Here is a 16,427-nt window from a genome sequence, read left to right on the forward strand (position 1 = left end):
ACTTGTTCCCATGTTTACCTGTATACACAGGAGCACAGCCTAGTCCTTCAACCTTCTAGGCCAAAGAACCACACAGTGTAGGTGCCAACTGCCGCTGCCGACTGCTCCAGAACAGATCACAGCAGAAGGTCCTAGACAGTGGACGCTATTACCCAAATCTTAATAACGTCCAGGCTTACTGGTCTGAGAGAGACTGATGAAACCCCCAAGATTATGGCCCTTACTAACTCTTCAAATCTGGAACAAAACTCATCCGTGTAGCTCAACTTTGAACCAAAGAGTAGACAGGTATAGATGGTGAACAATCATTCCTTAGAATAATGTAAGATCAAAAAGGTAACATTAGAAACGGGATAAATAAATAAAAAAAGAAACGGGATAAATAGATAAAAGTTAAGAAGGCAAGAAGCAGTAGGATAGGAAAATGAACTAAAACGAGAATCACTAAGAGAAACCCTGTAGGTATTATGATTAATGTCTTAAAATACGTGTGAATAGATGAATTGAAAACCAGTTTGCTCTGTAAACTCTTTACTGACATCACGATGAGAAGGGGGTGTAGGAGGAGCTGGAGAAAGAACAGTAAAAAATTCGAATCCATCATCTTTGAACACATGGGTCTTCAGAATATGAATAAAATTGGGTTAAAGGGCATGGGTCAGAGGGAATGCCAGATTCTAAGCAATTGATCTGAGTTTGATGTCTGTCATCGTGGCTGCCCTGGCCTGCGCTCTGCAGGACCGACTCGCTCCCTGGCCTGTGAGATCCGGGGTGCTGCTGTGGTCACGGGCGTCCAGAACCGAGGGACCCGCCTCAGGAAAGGGGCTCCTATCTGTGCCCTGCAGGCTCATCCAGACTACACGGGTCCCTGGATCTTCGGGCCACACCTACTCAGATGAGAACTGAATTCAGCGGGAGCTCTTGGCTGGGGTCTCCGGGGACGTCAGTGCACCCGCGTGCGGCGCGTATGCCCAAGTTTCAGTCCTTGTCCTAGGTTCTTAAACTTCGAATACACTTCCTAGAGAGCAACTAGCTCAACCCTAAATATCCCAGGTCAGATCCCAGAGAAAAAGGATAATTCTAATTAAGAAAAAAAAAAAAAAAAAAAACTTCAAAAACGCAGAAACGACCACGAAGGGACTCGAACCCTCAATCTTCTGATCCGGAATCAGACGCCTTATCCATTAGGCCACGCGGCCCCACTACAAATGCCCTGCGCAATTTGCCTCATAAAGTTAACGCAGGCGCCTTCCAGCACACTGAAGTGCGCATGAGTAAAATTCGTACTTGTTCTTCCGCTGCTTCCAGAGCGAAAAGAAGACCAAGCTTTAACCAATCGCGCACTGCCCGGCTGCCGGCTGGTCTGGCCTGTTTGGGCTGTGAGTTCGAGCTCCCGCACCCTGAACTTGGTGAACCGCAGTCACGTTTCATTCTCTCTGCACCCCAGTTTAAGTCAGGGGTTCCCGCTGGCTCAGCCTCGGACTGCTGCAGCGGTCTCTGCGGGAATCTGCCAGTAGATGGTGCCGCGTCTCCCACATGGTCTCAGTGGGATTGAGAGCAGGGGTGCTTGTGCACATTGTTGCCCTTTTCAGGATCCCTGCCCATAGCTATCTTCGGGACCCCCAGCCCCACCTCGTTGAACTTGCTGACCCTGCACCACGCAGTGATCCTCTAAACCCCGGTAGAAGGCCACGTTAAGTAAGCACAGCGATGTTTATTGCAGGCTGGTTACAGTCTGCGCCCGGATCACCCCCGGGAAGGGAGTGAAGGGATGGAGTCGGAACGATGCTGGGCTCCAGGGCCTCTGCACTCAGGCCCGCAGGCACAGGCGCCGCCGCAGTGAGCTGCGGATCTCCAGGCAGGCCTTGTAGGGCTCCTCGCTGTCTCGGCCCAGCACATCCAGCGCACACACCCGCCTGTTGACCTGTGAGGACCACGCTTGCCACTGCCCAGGACGCCCCACTGTGTGGTCATTCTGGCGTCCTGTGGGCAGCCCCAGCCCCTGGTCGGGTTTAGGGGAAAGGAGGGAGTCCAGTCCCACCGCAGTCTTCCCCCCACCCCCAGCCCCGCCACACACGCACAAACCTCAGTCATCAGCTCCAAAAGGTCTCCCCCAGGGTTTGCTCCCAAGACCTCCACCAGCGTCTGAATAAAGTCTGAGCCCTTCTCGTCCCGATAGGCCACGTAACCTAGATCAGGGGACCAGGAACTTTAGGTCCCTTCTGGGGACTCCAGTCCCCAGAATTGCTGGGCATCATCAGGTGGGGAGCAGCAGAAACATAGTACATTAGGAATAGGGCAAAAGACCAGGATCTGGAACATCAGGAATGAGTGAATACTCAATTTTTGTGAAGGGTGAGGGGATCTCAAAAGCTTTGGTGTAGCCGTCTAAGCTGTAACTAGACACATGAGGAAAATCAAAGAAACACAGAAACAATTATGCAAAGGTATAAACTTTAGCCTCCACGAGACACCCTGTAGAAGAACCCCATGCTGCCCAGATAGCTGACCGCTGACCGCTCTGAACGGGATCACCACAGATGGTCCAGGAAACAAAATTCAAAAGAACAAAAATGGTCAAGCTTTTTTATCTGGTGGAGCCTCGTAGGACCTCCCCCCACCCCCACCCCCACCCCCCCCCCTAGCGCTAACAGCCTCGGAAACATTTTACACCTGGAACTGAATTCATCCCTGTGACCCTCCTTCTAGCCACACAATACACAGGCCTTAGACCGGAAAGTGAGACATGAACTTCTTGGTGGCCTGTCCCTTACCTTCAGCTGCTGCATAGACCATCAGGATATCTGCGTTGTTTGAGCTCCTTGGAGAGGGCCCCCCTGGGTGGCTGCCTGTAAGAAGAGTCATTCCACTAATCCAGCATAGGGGACTCCACAGACCCCCTGCTGATCTCCCTACTTGCTATGAATTGAAATATGTCCCTCCTATTCCAAATAAAAAAGAAAAATCCATGTTGAAGTCCTAGTTCCTGATTGCTGTGAATGTAGCTTTGTGCAGAGATGTTTGGAGGGCCTGGGAAGACATTTACCAGCTAATGTAAAAGAAGCAGCAGCTCTAATGGCATGGTGGGGTGTGTGTGTGTGTGTGTGTGTGTGTGTGTGTGTGTGTGTACTAACTGAAAAGTCAATCAGAGCAAGAGCCTATGGTGATGAAAGAAGTTCAGGCTGCTTTGAAGGAAATGGCAAAACATAAGGCTCCAGGCATAGATGGTATACCAATTGACATATTTCAGTTAACAGATGCTGCCATGGACGTGCTCACCAAATTGTGCCAAGAAATCTGGAGAACAACCACTTGGCCAACTTACTGGAAGAGATCGATATTTGTTCCTATCCCAAAGAAAGGTGACCCAACAGAATGTGGAAACTACAGAACAATCTCACTGATTTCACATGCAAGCAAGATTTTACTGAAGATTATCCCAAAACGACTGGAACAGCACATCAACAGAGAACTACCAGAAGTCCAGGCTGGGTTTAGAAGGGGTCGTGGTACTAGAGATATTGTAGCTGATGTTAGATGGATCTTGGCTGAAAGCAGGGAATACCAGAGGAATGTCTATCTGTGTTTCATTGACTACGCAAAGGCATCTGACTGTGTAGATCATTAAACTATGGCTGACTCTGAGAAGAATGGGAATCCCAGAACACTTGATCATTCTAATGTGAAACTTATACTTGGACCAGGAGGCAGTCGTCAGAACAGAGCAAGGGAACACTGCATGGTTCAAAATTGGGAAGGGCGTACGCCAGGGATGCATCCTATCTCCATACCTTTTCAACCTATATGCAGAACAGATTATCCGGGAGGCTGGGCTCTATGAGGAGAAATGTGGGGTCAAGATTGGTGGATGATTTATCAACAATCTGCGTTATGCGAATGACACAATCCTGCTTGCTGAAACTGAAGAGGACCTGAAGCGCCTGCTGCAGAGTGTCAAGGACTGCAGCCTACAATATGGATTGAGGCTCAATGTCAAGAAGACAAAGATTCTCACCACTGGACAAATTGGCAGCATCAGGATGGATGGTGAAGAGATTGAGATTGTACACAGCTTTAGTTTGCTTGGCTCCATAGTCAACACTCTTGGCACCAGCAGCCAGGAAATTAACAGGCGCATTGCCATGAGAAAATCTGCTGTTAGGGACCTCTCCAAAGTACTGAAGAGCAATGGTGTCTCTCTGGAGACTAAGGTGCGTCTGATACAGGCCATGGTCTTCCCAATCACTTGTTATGCATCAGAGAGTTGGACAATGACCAAGGAGAATTGATGCCTTTGAGATGTGGTGCTGGAGAAGAGTATTGAGAATACCATGGACTGCTAGGAAAACAAACAGATTTGTCCTGGAAAGGGTTAAACCGGGTGGCTCCTTGGAGGCAAGGATTCTGAGGCTCCGTCTAACATACTTTGGACATGTTGTGAGGAGAGACCGGTCCTTAGAGAGGGACATCATGCTTGGGAGGGTGGAGGGACAGCGCAGGAGAGGAAGGCCTTCTATGAGGTGGATTGATTCAGTGACTGGGATAATTGGGATGGGAGTGTCAGAGACAGTGCGATTGGCACAGGACAGAGCGGAGTTTAGGGCTGTTGTACATAGGGTCGCTATGAGTCGCAAGCGACTCGACGGCACATAACAACAACAACAACAGCCTTTGAGGGAAAAATATGGGCAGTTTACTCTTATAAAGATTCATAACCTCAGAAACCAGATGGAGTGTCCTCGTGAGCTGGAATCAACTGGGTAGTAATAGAGTGGTATAAAAGAAAAGGAAGAATTGCTGGTTCTATCCTGCCATATGGAGCTCAGAGCCCTAATGGGCTGCTCCATAGAGGGCTGTGTTGTGAAGCCTAAATCCATGGGTGTCTGGCGATTCAAACCCACCAGGGATGCACAAGAGGAATTTGGGCCCTCTCCTCCATCCTCCCATGTAATTTAGTCTCAGAAAACGTGCTGGGGGTTGACTCTGAGTTGGTCTGACTTGACAATAGTGAGCTGAGACCTTGTCAATGGGGTCACTACTAGTTGAAAATATACTGGACTCAGAGTCCAGTTTAACAATTATTGGCAATAAATGTCTTATAAACATAGGTTCACTTTCACATGTAATTTTTTTTTGGCACTCTAATCTGAGTCAAGTCTTAGGATGAATATTTAAAAACATAATCACAAGATCAAAGGCCTTTTGTTTGATACATTCTTTGTTCTGAAAAAATTAAAAACTTATTTATGTTCTCTGCTGTCTGCCTAATACGTCAACAATAAATATTTCTTTCTTTATAATTTGTGCCAATGTAATAGATCAAAATTAGTAAAAATACATAAACAAAAAATTAAAACAAACAAAAAGATACAAAGGACGCAGAGAGATAAGCAGAGAGAAGAATACCTGAGATGTTGCAGCTCAAGCTCAGGCTGCTGACTGACTGACTGGCCTGGGAGGCAGTTTCCCTCTTAAAACCTCAGAAGGCATCAACATAGCTGACACTGAAATCTCAGAACCCACAGATTGTCAGAATGGTGACAGAGTGTAAGTCTGTTCTCACAAACCACTAATTTGTCATGCTTTGTTACTGGAACCTCCTGGTTGATAGGTGTTGTTCTACTTCATTACCCCATAATGACAGAATAAATAAACCCTCCAGGTCCAGGGCTTAAGCCCGATGTTGTGGCTACTGTGTGGCTCCATCTCATTGGGAGGCACTTCCTCCTCTTGATTGACCTCTGCTTTACCAAGAACATTCTTGCTGACCTCTGGTTCAAGGACAGCACCCATCCACTGCCATCAAACCATTCAGACTCAATGACAGCATGCAGAACAAAGTAGAACCAACCCAAGGCTGTCAAGGAGTTAAGAACCTAAAAAGCAAGGAAGTAAGCTTAAGGACTAGGTTGTGCCTGAGCCAAGATACAGTATTTTCAGTTGCTTCACATGCATGTGATCAAATAAGGAAGACAGAAGAATGGATGCCTTTTGTTATGTGCCTCATGTCAGAATTAACTCATAATTGACCTTCCAGGGTTTTCAGAGGCAATAAAATCAGGAAAAGTGTGTATAAGGGTTATAGTCTCTCTCCATACATACTCAATCTATATGCTGACCAAATAATTCAACAAGCTGGACTTTATGAAGAACAGTGTAGTATCAGGATTAGAGTAAGACTTACCAACAACCTCTGTCATGCAGATGACATAGCCTTACTTGCAGAAAGTAGTTGATTTGAGACACTTGTTGCAGAAGATCAAATAATACAGCCTTTAACATAAATTTCTTCTTAAAATCAAGAAAACAGAAACGCTTACCACTAGGCCAACAGGCAACATCATGATAGATGGAAAGAAGATGGAAATTGTTAGTAATTTTCTTTCACTTGGATTCATAATCAACACCCATAGTGACAATAGTCACAAAATCAAAACATGAGTTGTTCTGGGAAAATGTACTGTTAAGGACTTCTCCAAAGTGTTAAAGAGCAAAAATACCAGCCTAGAGACTAACGTGTGCCTGATCCAAGCCATGATCTTTTCAGTTGCTTTCTGTGCATCTGAAAGTTGAATAATGAATAAAGATGGCAAAAGAAAAAAAAAATCAATGCTAAAGAAGGTCCTGGCTATCTCACAGATTGCCCAAAGAACACAAAATCTGTCTCAGAAGAGGTGCAACCAGATGCTCCTAAGAAGCAAAAATGGTGAAATTCTGTCTCACATGCTTTGGGCGTGTTGTCAGGAAAGGCAAGTCCTTGGAAAAGGACATCATTCTGGGAAAGTGGAGGATCAGAGGAAGAACCCTAGCAATACGGACTGATTATAACAGGCTTAAGCACATGATGAGGTTGTAAGGAGGTGGTATGGTATAGGGCAAAGTTCAGAGCTGTTGTTTGCTGGTCACTAGAAGTTACAGTCATCTGGATGGTACCTACCAATAGATAACCCATTTGAGAAGCTGATGGATTTGAACTGTGTGTGCCTTTGGGTTGGCAGTGAAACTCCTTTCCACTAAATAAACTCTAGATTGCAAAAGAATAAACAAATCTGTTGCGGAATAAATGCAGCCAGAGCAGTGAGACATCATCTTATGAACTGTGGACATGTGGTAAGGAAGGACCAGTCCCTAGAAAAGGACATCATGCTTGGAAAGGAAGAGTCAGAGGAAAGGAAGACCCTCAATGAGATGGATTAGCACAGTGATGGCAATAATGGGTTTGTACATGATAGAGATTGTGAAGATGGCTCAGGATAGGGCAAAGTTTAGATCTGTTGGACACAGCATCACTGTGACCCAGAGCCAAATGGATCTCACCTAACAACAGCTACCAATCTTTATGGAAGAAGAAGGTGGCTTCTTTCTTCATCCAAGCAGCTGGTAGGTTTGAGCCCTTGGCCTTTCCATTAGCTGCTGGACATCTTAACTACCACACACCAGCAGGTTGCCAAGAATGGAAAGAATGCAGGGCAGGAAAGACAGCTAAGTTCAAATTTCATTTTTGTTGCTGACCCACTGAGTGGTTTTAGAAAGTCCAATTTTACCTCTCTAGCTGGAGGAGGACTGTTTGGAAATTCAAGTAGAAGTTCTCATATCCCAGATGACTTCCAGAGTTCAGGATCCTTCCCTTCCCTCTTCTTAGCAGTCTGAAGATGCTTTTTGGAAGGTTTCCACCACCAGTCTTGCCCACACCAGGGTTCAGGAGGCAGAACCCACCTTGGACATTGGCATAAACCTGGAGGACATCGGCATGGGAGGGGATGGTTGCAGCGGGAGGGGCACTCAGCCAGCGCCAGAGCCAGGAGAGAGCAGTTGGCCTCATGCCAGAGTCCCTGTGTCCTGGGCAGGGAGAGGAAAGTACCATCACTTGGCAGACAGACACAGATGCCTCCCAGGGGTCCTGAGCCCCTTTGAACCTCACAGTCAAAATGAGTTCCCAGCCCTGGAGTTCCAGACAGGGCTGACAGGCTGGAACATCCAGAATGCAGTAGTCACTTCTAGTGTATGGAGTCTAGGAGGGGATGGCCAAATGGTCAGAGAGCACAGGGTGCAGGCTTCCTTGAAGAGGTGGCCAGCAAGCCAAGAAGGCAAGCCAGGCAGGAGGAAGCAGGTCGAGGTTGGCACCAAGTGACCTCCATATGGGCCCTAGGCCCTACTCACCCCCTCGGCAGGCCTGGAGCAGGAAGATCTTGGGGCAGCCCTGCAGCGCCCAGCAACGGCTCAGCTCCAGCACCAGGGCCTTTGGCTGCACCTCCTGTCCATCTGCCCCAAACAACTGGCCCTTTGGGCCACCATGGGCCATCAGAGCCACCAGGGCACAGCTCACGGGGACTCTATGGGTGTCCAGTTGCCCCCGGAACTGGGCCAGCTCCTCTTGGAAAGCCTTGTGTTGTAAAACAAGATTAAAAGCTGTCCTGTGTCTTCCTGCCTCCTGCTCACCCACCCTCTTTCCCCCACCAGCCTCCAGCCCCATGAGAAGTCCTTTCTCTGGTTCTGCTGCAAGTCCAGGCATTGCCTCATTGTTGTAGTTGTTAGGTGCCCCAAGTTCACTATGACTCAGGGACCTTAAGAACAACAAATCAGCACCTGGCCTTATCCTGCCCCAGCCTCACAGTCTGATAATGCTCATATGTCACTGTGTCAGTCCTTGTCTTTCTCTCTTAATCCAACTTTCCACAGCTGGTGCGCTCGGGGAGCAGGGGAGCTGCCAGAAAGTGATGGGAGACCAAGAAAGAAATCAAGATGCTTGTAGGTAAAGCTCAAGGGCCCAACTGTGACCTCAAGCTGGGGATCAAAGGATCCTATAGCGTGGAAGACTACAGGAACCCTGGGAAGAGAGCTACAGTGGCATGCAGCAGGAAGGATGGAGGCTAGACTTCTGGGTGAACTTCCTGCCCTCCAGTTCTGTAGTGAGGGCCTTTAGTCACAGCCCATCAGAAATTCCTCCTCTTACCTGAGCTGTAAGGTCTGTCCTCACAGTGGTCTTAAAGCCCAGGGTCTGGCACAGACTTCTCAGTGCCTCCACGTCATGCTGGGCCCCAGACCTGTCCTGAATAGTGGCCAGGAGGAGGGCAGCCTTGGCCCCAGATAGGTCGTACTGTGCACTGGGGGCAGGCTCCAGCTGCAGCAAGATGAAGACTGGTCCTAAATGTGGGAGAGGGCACTTTGCCTGCCCCACCTGGGGTCCACCTGGCCCTGTCTCACTCTCAGCTGTGGTCACAGGACCAAACAACCCCTCTTTGTCCTGCTCACCTCTGATCCCCAGGCCTGCACATCTCCCAGGCATAGGGTCCCCCGCAAGGAGCTGCAAAGAAGTGGGCAGAAGATGCCCCCAGTGGACTCAGTTGTCCTCCGAAATACCTGGCAGGGAGGATGTGGGGACAGAGAACTTGTCAGGGGGCTGCTCTGTTGAGAAGGCAGATGCCAGAGGGGTCCTAACCCAAGCAGGAAGCCAGAACCCTGGTTTCAGGGAGCAATTAATGACCACTGCTGTTTGGGGTCACTGTCTAGACTGAAATAGGCAGGGTTTATGTTCTAATTCAGGTTCAAGGTCATGGACTTGCCTGACATGGGGCTCATGGCTGCACACCTCATGACCCCTGGGGCTCCGAGTGCAAGGGGTGAGGGCTCTCTAGAGCAGAGGCCCTATGCATGCCCTTCCAGAGGGCTCATGGTGAGCTAGGAGCAGAGCCTAGGGGCTGCACAGTGAGACCTAGGGTCTGAGCAGCCTGATCTGTTTCCAGCCTCCAGGACCTGGTGCAGGACCTGGTTTAGGTCACCACTTGAGTGTGAATGAAGGACACATTTTCCAGGGGGTATGTGCGAGGAAGGATGTTGCTGGCCGCCCGAAAGGGACTGTGCAGGAAGCAGAGGGTATGGACTTGGAGGCAAAGGCACAGGGTTTTGGAGTGAGCGAGCTGTGGGGTGGCAGCATAGGTGGAGGCTGAGGACCTGGGTGGAAGGCCAGGCAGGGACACGTTTCAGCACTACCATGGAGCAGGGTGGGTGCCCAATACAGCCCCTCCTTAGGCCCCTGCCCAGTCCCCACCTCTGTGAGAAGTTGCAGCAGGGACCAATGAGGACAGAGGCTGCAGAGATCCGCCAGGCCCAAGAGGAAGGTTCCAGGTTCCAGGGTAGCTGAGCACAGGAGCAGCACATTGGCATGGAGGGAACCCCAATTCTGCCCATCCATCCTGTCCCCCAGGTTGGCTTTGCCTTGCCCCAAAGCTGGGATACTTGCAGGACCCACTCACCCCCCGGAGCACTCGAGAGAAGTAGGAAGAGCTTGGGGCGGCCACGCAGGGCCTCACAGCAACTCAGCTCTCGGATCAGCTTCTGGGGCCTCCTCAGCTGCCCTCGTGGGGCCACCAAGACCACCAGAGCACAGCCTATGGGCACCCCACGGGTGTCCAGCTGCTCTCTGAAGAGAGTCAACTCCTCCAGAAAACCCTGGAAGCAAGAGCAGGAGTTCAGGCTCTCAGGACCCAGGGGTGCAGCCGACAGGGCTGGGCCACAGGAGCGATAGCTCACCTGAACGGGAACTCCCCTCTGCTGCAGACTCTCAAAGCCCAGGGCCTGCAGCACACCCGCCAGGGTAACAGTGGCAGCTGACAACCCTGGACTGCTGAGTATCAGGGCCACCCGAAGGCCCAGCATGCTGTACCTCCCCTGAAGAGGCAGGACCAGAGTGAGATTGGGACTGCCACAGCCAGGAGCTGGGTGCCGGCCAGGCCAGGACTCCCATTACCTTTCTGTCCAGGCTCTCCTGGGCGTCTGCTGTCTGTGCGGCCACTCGGAGAGTTCCAGCCACTAGGAAAGCCATGGTGTCAATGGGGCTTCCTCTACACTCTCCCTGGGCCCCAGCCACTGTGCCTGGGTTCCAACCCTTGCCCTCTAGCAAAGTGCTGTCCCTATCAGCTGTTTATAAGCTGCGCTGGACTCTTGTCCCCTATCCTGGGAATCTGATTTCTCAGTCTAGTTCTAAGGGACGTCCCAGCTGGCACCCCACACTCCCACCAGGTCCTATTCTTAGCTCCTGGCCTAGGCTCTTATCTGATTTTGTTATACCTGACGGCTCCCCTCCAGACCAGCCTGCCAAGCCCACAGTTTCCTTGCACTGCTCACTGAGCCCTCACTTCCGCGTACACAACTACAGGTGAAAAGGAGCAGCTTAGGGGGCCACCATGGGATTCATGGTCTTTGGCCCTCATTTCAGAAGATGTAAATTAAGGTGGTTGAGGAGGGGCTGAGAGGCTCTCCTCCCCCTTCCTCTACTTCCCTTCTATGTAACCCACAGAGGTCACCATCCTGGCATCCAGAAGAGGGTCAAGTAGGGAGAGGAGGGCTTTTAGTGACCAGCGTGCACCTGCACGCACACGGCATCTGCTATGCAGGTCACAGGGTAGGCCCCACCATGGGGCTGAGCATTTGCCAGGTCCTTCCAGACTCACTGGTCACCTCTAGCCAAGGAAGGCAGGGCCAGAGTCCTGGTCAGCCAACATGTATACACAGCCCTAGAGTCCTGCTGCTTCTGAGGGTCCCATGTGACCAGTGGGGAGGAAAGCAGTGCTGGATGAGGCCCATACCCTGTGGGGCTCCTCAATTCTGAATCCATTTATCCCTCACTTGGCCAGTGTGGGAAGGGGTACCACCTGCTATCACCTCCTGAGCACCCCTAGGCTAGGGTGCTATAGGAGACAGACAGAACTGGAGGTGCTTTGAGGCCAGGGTGTGGCAACCACCCAGTGTTGACCAACTACAGCCCACAGCCCCCTGGCCCAACCTTCCCACATAGCAAAGACTGGAGCAGGTAGGAGGGAAGTGCTTTTGTTTACTCAAACCCACTCCCAAGGAAGTAGGCTGGTGGTCCACCTGTTAATGCAAAACTACAAACAAATCCAACACACAGCCCCAATATAGTGTCCATGGGGTTTGCGTAAAACTGGCCCAGTGTTAGTGTTCCAACAAAATAAACATGGATGTGAGATAGGTGACAGGTCCCCGTCCCCTCACAAACTGGACAGGGGATAGCTCCCTGGACACAGTACTGAGAAGCTAGGCAGCTTACGTCTTTGGGCCAGAGTGGAGATCACAGGACATACAGAGGGCCCAGAGAGGAGACTTGCACCACCCTGTGGCCAGCCTCACTCAGGATTCAGACAACCAGTGGGGGGATGGATGCCCTTACAGAGTCCAGAGCAGGGGCCAATGCATGCCCTCCACCTGTGCTGGAGGGTACAGTTTGGCAGGGTCCTGGGTCAAAGGAAGGCCAGAGGCTCTGGGACAGGGCCCTGGTCATGTCTGCACCCTCCTGAGGCTATGCTTCCCCAGGCTTCCACGCTGTCTGAGGTCACTGCCAAAGCCAGCCAGAGAGAAGAGGCATGGAGTGCAGGGAGGGGTGACAGGATGCAGGGGTTTCCACTCCAGGCCAGGCCCAGGCCAGTGGAGCACACAGGAGGGTGAGGGCCACCAGTACAGCCAGGAGAGCCCACTGAGTGTCGCTTGGTCAGCCCACAGGCTGGGCCATTTTGGCATGCAGGCTCTGGTGGGCAATGAGGTGGGCACGCTGCTTGAAGCTCTTGTCACACTCCCCACAGCCGAAGGGCCGCTCGCCGGTGTGCACGCGCCTGTGGTCCAACAGGTAGGAGCGCAGCGAGAAGCTCTTGCCGCACTCACTGCAGCCAAAGGGCTTTTCGCCCGTGTGGATGCGCTGGTGGTCGGCCAGATAGGCGCTGCGGCTGAAACTCTTGCCGCACTCGGGGCAGGAGAAGGGCTTCTGGCCGGTGTGCACGCCCTGGTGGCGCGACAAGTCGGATGAGCTGCGAAAGCTGCGCTCGCACTCCTGGCACTTGTGCGGCTTCTCGCCCGTGTGCGTGCGCTGATGCCGGGCCAGGTCAGAGCCCCAGCGGAAGCGCTTCCCGCACTGCACGCAGACGTGCGGCTTCTCAGCCACCAGGTCCCGGAACTGCCGACAGCGTGTGGGCGGCCGTCCCCGCCGTGGGCCCGCTACTGGGCTCCGTGGTGCTTGTGGCTGCTCCTCGCTGTCGCCCGCCTCACCCTCTTCGGGGCTGCAGGACACGGGGGGCTTGCGGCTAGCCTGGCGCAGAGATGCTGCCACTGGCTCCAGCGGGGACCGTTCCCTCTGGGTTTTGAGTCTCAAACCTGCAGGGATGGAAAGGTGGCCTCCTGAGTCCCTACCAGCAGGTCTCAGCAGGAGCTGCCAGCCTGTCAATGCAGGCACCAGGAAATCATGCAAGCAGTGTTGTTCAGAGATAAAGCCAAGGAATCCAGTGGGTGGGAGGTAATCCGAGGCTCTCACAGGCCCATGACTTCTAGTTCAGATTCAAGGCCCTGAGTCTGAACCTTAGCTACTCAAATCCAAAAGGAAACACACTCTCCTGTATAGAGTGAGGGGGAAATGTAAATTAAAATCATTATAAAAAAAGGGACCAGGCTTACTACGGGCCTGACAGAGACTGGACTCTTGAGGTTGTAGCCTTGGTCTCCATTCAGGTCTGGAAGTGAAGGCAGCCAGGTGGCTCAACTTTCTGCCCAAAACAGACAAGCCTGTAAGGTGAACAGTGGCACCAGCAAGCACTGTCGCACCAGGGCAACACTTGCTGATAACTAGGGGGCAGGAGCACTGCTGTGTGCTGCAGGTCAGTCCTGAGTGCAGTGAGGCAGCAGGACAGTGCAGTCCTGCCCGCAGGATCATTTAGGGAAGTGATAGCCACAGTTGCCTCATCACCCTGTAGGATGGAACAGAACTTTTATCCCATGGAATTCAGGCCCACAAAATTCAGAGGAATCAGAAAGCCACACCTTTCTCCCTAAGAGTGGTTGGTTGGTGGGTCCGAACTGAGGATGTTTTGGCTATCAAACACTTAGACACTACACCACCTGGGTTCAAGGGAAAACAAAAAAAATGAAACTCCCTAACCGAAAGATTGAGGTACATTTCTAAAGCTATCTCACTCACTATCTGAAACTAAGGAACTAAAAACATCTCGGGGACATGGCTGTTCACAGAGCACCAACTCCTGGAGTCCAAGTGGGCAGATCATCCCCCCGCAGATGGTCAGAGTTAAATGAGGTGCTTTCCAAAGACTGTTTAGGAGGCCCTGGTCTGGGAATCAAAACTCAATCCCACTGCCGCAAAGTTGATTCTGGCTCTTAGAGACCCTCTGCTGGGTTTCAAAGGCTGGAAATCTGAAGAGGAGGGACCTCCACTCCCGTGGACTGACTGGTAGGTTCACACTGCTGGTTGCCTGGTTAGCAGCCCTGGTTTGGGAAGGCAGCTCGAGGAAAGAGGGTCCAGTTAGCACAAAGGGGCCATTCCCTGCACCAGCAGGCTGGGAAGTCCAGCTTTGCCCCACTGGCATCCAGCCTCGGGTTCCTTTGCGTGCTCGGAATCAATGGAGAAAATGCTCTAAGAGAATTCGCCACCCTGCCACTTATTACACATGTTCAGAGATACAAGAAATGAACTGACGACACAGCAGAGGAACCACAGCGCTACTGGGCGGAGGCCAGGGAGGGCCCCCTTCAAAGCACCTGCAGCTGTCCTGGACCAGGGGTGGTGGAGGAAGAACTGAGGGTGCTGTTAGGACAGGGAGCTTGGCCTGCCAGGGGCCCCCAGAAAGGCTGCAGCCTCCTCTCCTTGGATCCCTGGCTGGGTCCACTATTTACCCAGGGTGACGTTCCGTGAGTTTTCCCGTTTTATGTCCCAGAACAGATCCCTCTGACCAGGGTCCAGGGATCCCCACTCTTCCCGAGAGAAGTAGAAGGGCACATCTCCAAACGTCACAGGTCCCTGGAAGAAGGCGAGGAGACACAGCTCAGAGCTGACTTGTCTGGGACTCTGGTAGCCAGGGGCGGGATCGGAAAGGGCTTGGGATGAGGTCAGACAGGATCAGGACAGATGGAAGAGGCCTCAATGGGAAGACAAGGCCCACTACAGTGGATGGTGACAAAACTTTAAGGAAGATGGGGGAGGAGTACGTATGTGGTGGGGGTGGTACCTACGTGAACCCCAGAGGTAAGACAGCTGTTCACAGTCTCTCCAGGGTATCCCTCTTTAAGAAGGGAAGGTGGATGGCAGACAGGCTGGGCTGAGAGAAAGAACACAACCTCAGAGATGTCACCGGATGCTGGGACAGAGTCCTCACACCCTTCCCTGCCCAGACCCAGACACACATTCTTGACCCCAGCCACAGACCCATGTACATCTCCACATGCCCGTCCTCAGACACCCAGGCACAGAGCTACATGCATATGCACACACTAACCACACGTGTATGCACACTCACACACATATCAGGATGCCCCAAGACATCCTGACACATGTACACACACATTCCAGGGTCAAGGAGGTGGCCCACCACATGGGGGCTGCTCCTACCTGCAAGGAGAGGCCTACTCACCATCCAGCTTGGGCTGTTCCAGGGGCTGCCGGCCCCAGGGTCCTGTCTTTGGGGGAGACTCCTTAGGTGGGGCTCCCCGGACTGCAGGTTTGGGCTCCACCTCCTCTGAGAGCACGTCCTGTGCAAAACCACAACATGCTGGTCAGACGGAGCCCAGGTCGGGGGAGACAGTCTAATCCCTGGGAAGGAGACACGGGAGACGACCCTCAGGATGCTGGGGTACGGGCTAGGAAATGCACGTGGGGGCCTCAGGGACAAGCCAGAGCCGAATGTGACACCAGGTAGTGCTTCACGCCCAGGAACCTCCTGGATCAACCAAGAGACCAGATCAGGACCTCCAATGCCAAGCCACAAAGACCTATGACCAGGGATACAGAGAAGACTCTGCTGCCCAGGCAGAGCCCATATACAGCCTCTTACTCAGCACCCGAGAAACTTCCACTGTTAAAACTTTATGATAATGCACATCCAAAAACTTCTCCAACAGGGTAAAATGGGAAGCCACAGACAGGGAAAAAGTATTTGGTAATGACATGTCAGATAAGGGACTTCTATCTAGAATTTATAAAATATTTGAGCACCACAACAAGGAAAAGGTAAATAATCCAATTGAAAAATGGGCACAGGATATGAATAGACACTTCACCAAAGACGACATTCAGGCGGCCAACAAGCACATGAAGAAATGTTCAAAATCCCTAGCTCTAAGTTGTCGTTGTTATGTGCCATTGAGTCATTTGCAACTCACAGCGACCCTATGTACAAGAGCCCTAAACGCCATTCTATCCTGTGCCAACCTTGCTGTCTCAAACACATTCATTCCCACCACTCCACTCCAGAATCGATCCATCTCATCGAGGGTCTTCCTTTTCTGCGCCGTCCCCCAACTCTCCCAAAAATGATGTCCCTCTCCAAGGACCAGTCCCTCCTTGCAACATGCCCAAAGTATGTCAGACGAATCTTCAGAATCCTTGACTCCAGGGAACATTCTGGCTTCACCTTCTC

The 16,427-nt window shown here is 51.7% G+C and overlaps 2 protein-coding genes and 1 non-coding gene across 3 annotated transcripts in view; all 3 read right to left on the reverse strand.

The window, feature by feature from the left end:
- Positions 1–1,126: 1,126 nt before the first annotated feature.
- On the reverse strand, positions 1,127–1,199 carry TRNAR-CCG. Its single transcript has one exon. It is a non-coding gene; the product is annotated as a tRNA-Arg (tRNA).
- A 611-nt stretch (positions 1,200–1,810) lies between these two features.
- On the reverse strand, positions 1,811–10,822 carry CASP16 (caspase 16, apoptosis-related cysteine peptidase (putative)). The gene is made up of 10 exons (XM_006897490.1): positions 10,748–10,822; positions 10,531–10,668; positions 10,237–10,449; positions 9,253–9,304; positions 8,954–9,144; positions 8,161–8,383; positions 7,717–7,839; positions 2,775–2,849; positions 2,086–2,189; positions 1,811–1,924 (listed from the first exon to the last, which is right to left on the reverse strand). Exons 1-10 carry the CDS (start codon positions 10,820–10,822, stop codon positions 1,811–1,813), a joined length of 1,308 nt encoding a protein of 435 aa, XP_006897552.1.
- A 1,683-nt stretch (positions 10,823–12,505) lies between these two features.
- Positions 12,506–16,427, reverse strand: part of ZNF213 (zinc finger protein 213) — a 6,335-nt gene continuing 2,413 nt past the window's right edge. Inside the window, exons 2-5 of the mRNA XM_006897491.1 lie at positions 15,423–15,540; positions 15,025–15,110; positions 14,689–14,812; positions 12,506–13,161 (exon numbers count right to left, since the gene is read on the reverse strand). Coding sequence (XP_006897553.1) covers positions 12,506–13,161; positions 14,689–14,812; positions 15,025–15,110; positions 15,423–15,540 — 984 coding nt within the window. The remainder of the gene's footprint in view (positions 13,162–14,688; positions 14,813–15,024; positions 15,111–15,422; positions 15,541–16,427) is intronic.

The sequence above is a fragment of the Elephantulus edwardii genome, unplaced genomic scaffold (genome assembly GCF_000299155.1).
Source record: "Elephantulus edwardii isolate Elephantulus edwardi_28Jun2011 unplaced genomic scaffold, EleEdw1.0 scaffold00209, whole genome shotgun sequence".
NCBI lineage: Eukaryota > Metazoa > Chordata > Mammalia > Macroscelidea > Macroscelididae > Elephantulus > Elephantulus edwardii.

What these genes read in the sequence shown, in the direction of transcription:
- CASP16 (XM_006897490.1), bottom strand. Translation starts at nt 10,822, where the DNA reads ATGGCTTTCCTAGTGGCTGGAACTCTCCGAGTGGCCGCACAGACAGCA. An exon ending in GCTCCAGGCCTGCCGAGGGG is followed by an intron (nt 7,840 to 8,160) that starts GTGAGTAGGGCC and finishes CTCCCTGCCCAG; the next exon opens with GACACAGGGACTCTGGCATG. An exon ending in TTTTGGAGCTGATGACTGAG is followed by an intron (nt 1,925 to 2,085) that starts GTTTGTGCGTGT and finishes TGGTCCTCACAG; the next exon opens with GTCAACAGGCGGGTGTGTGC.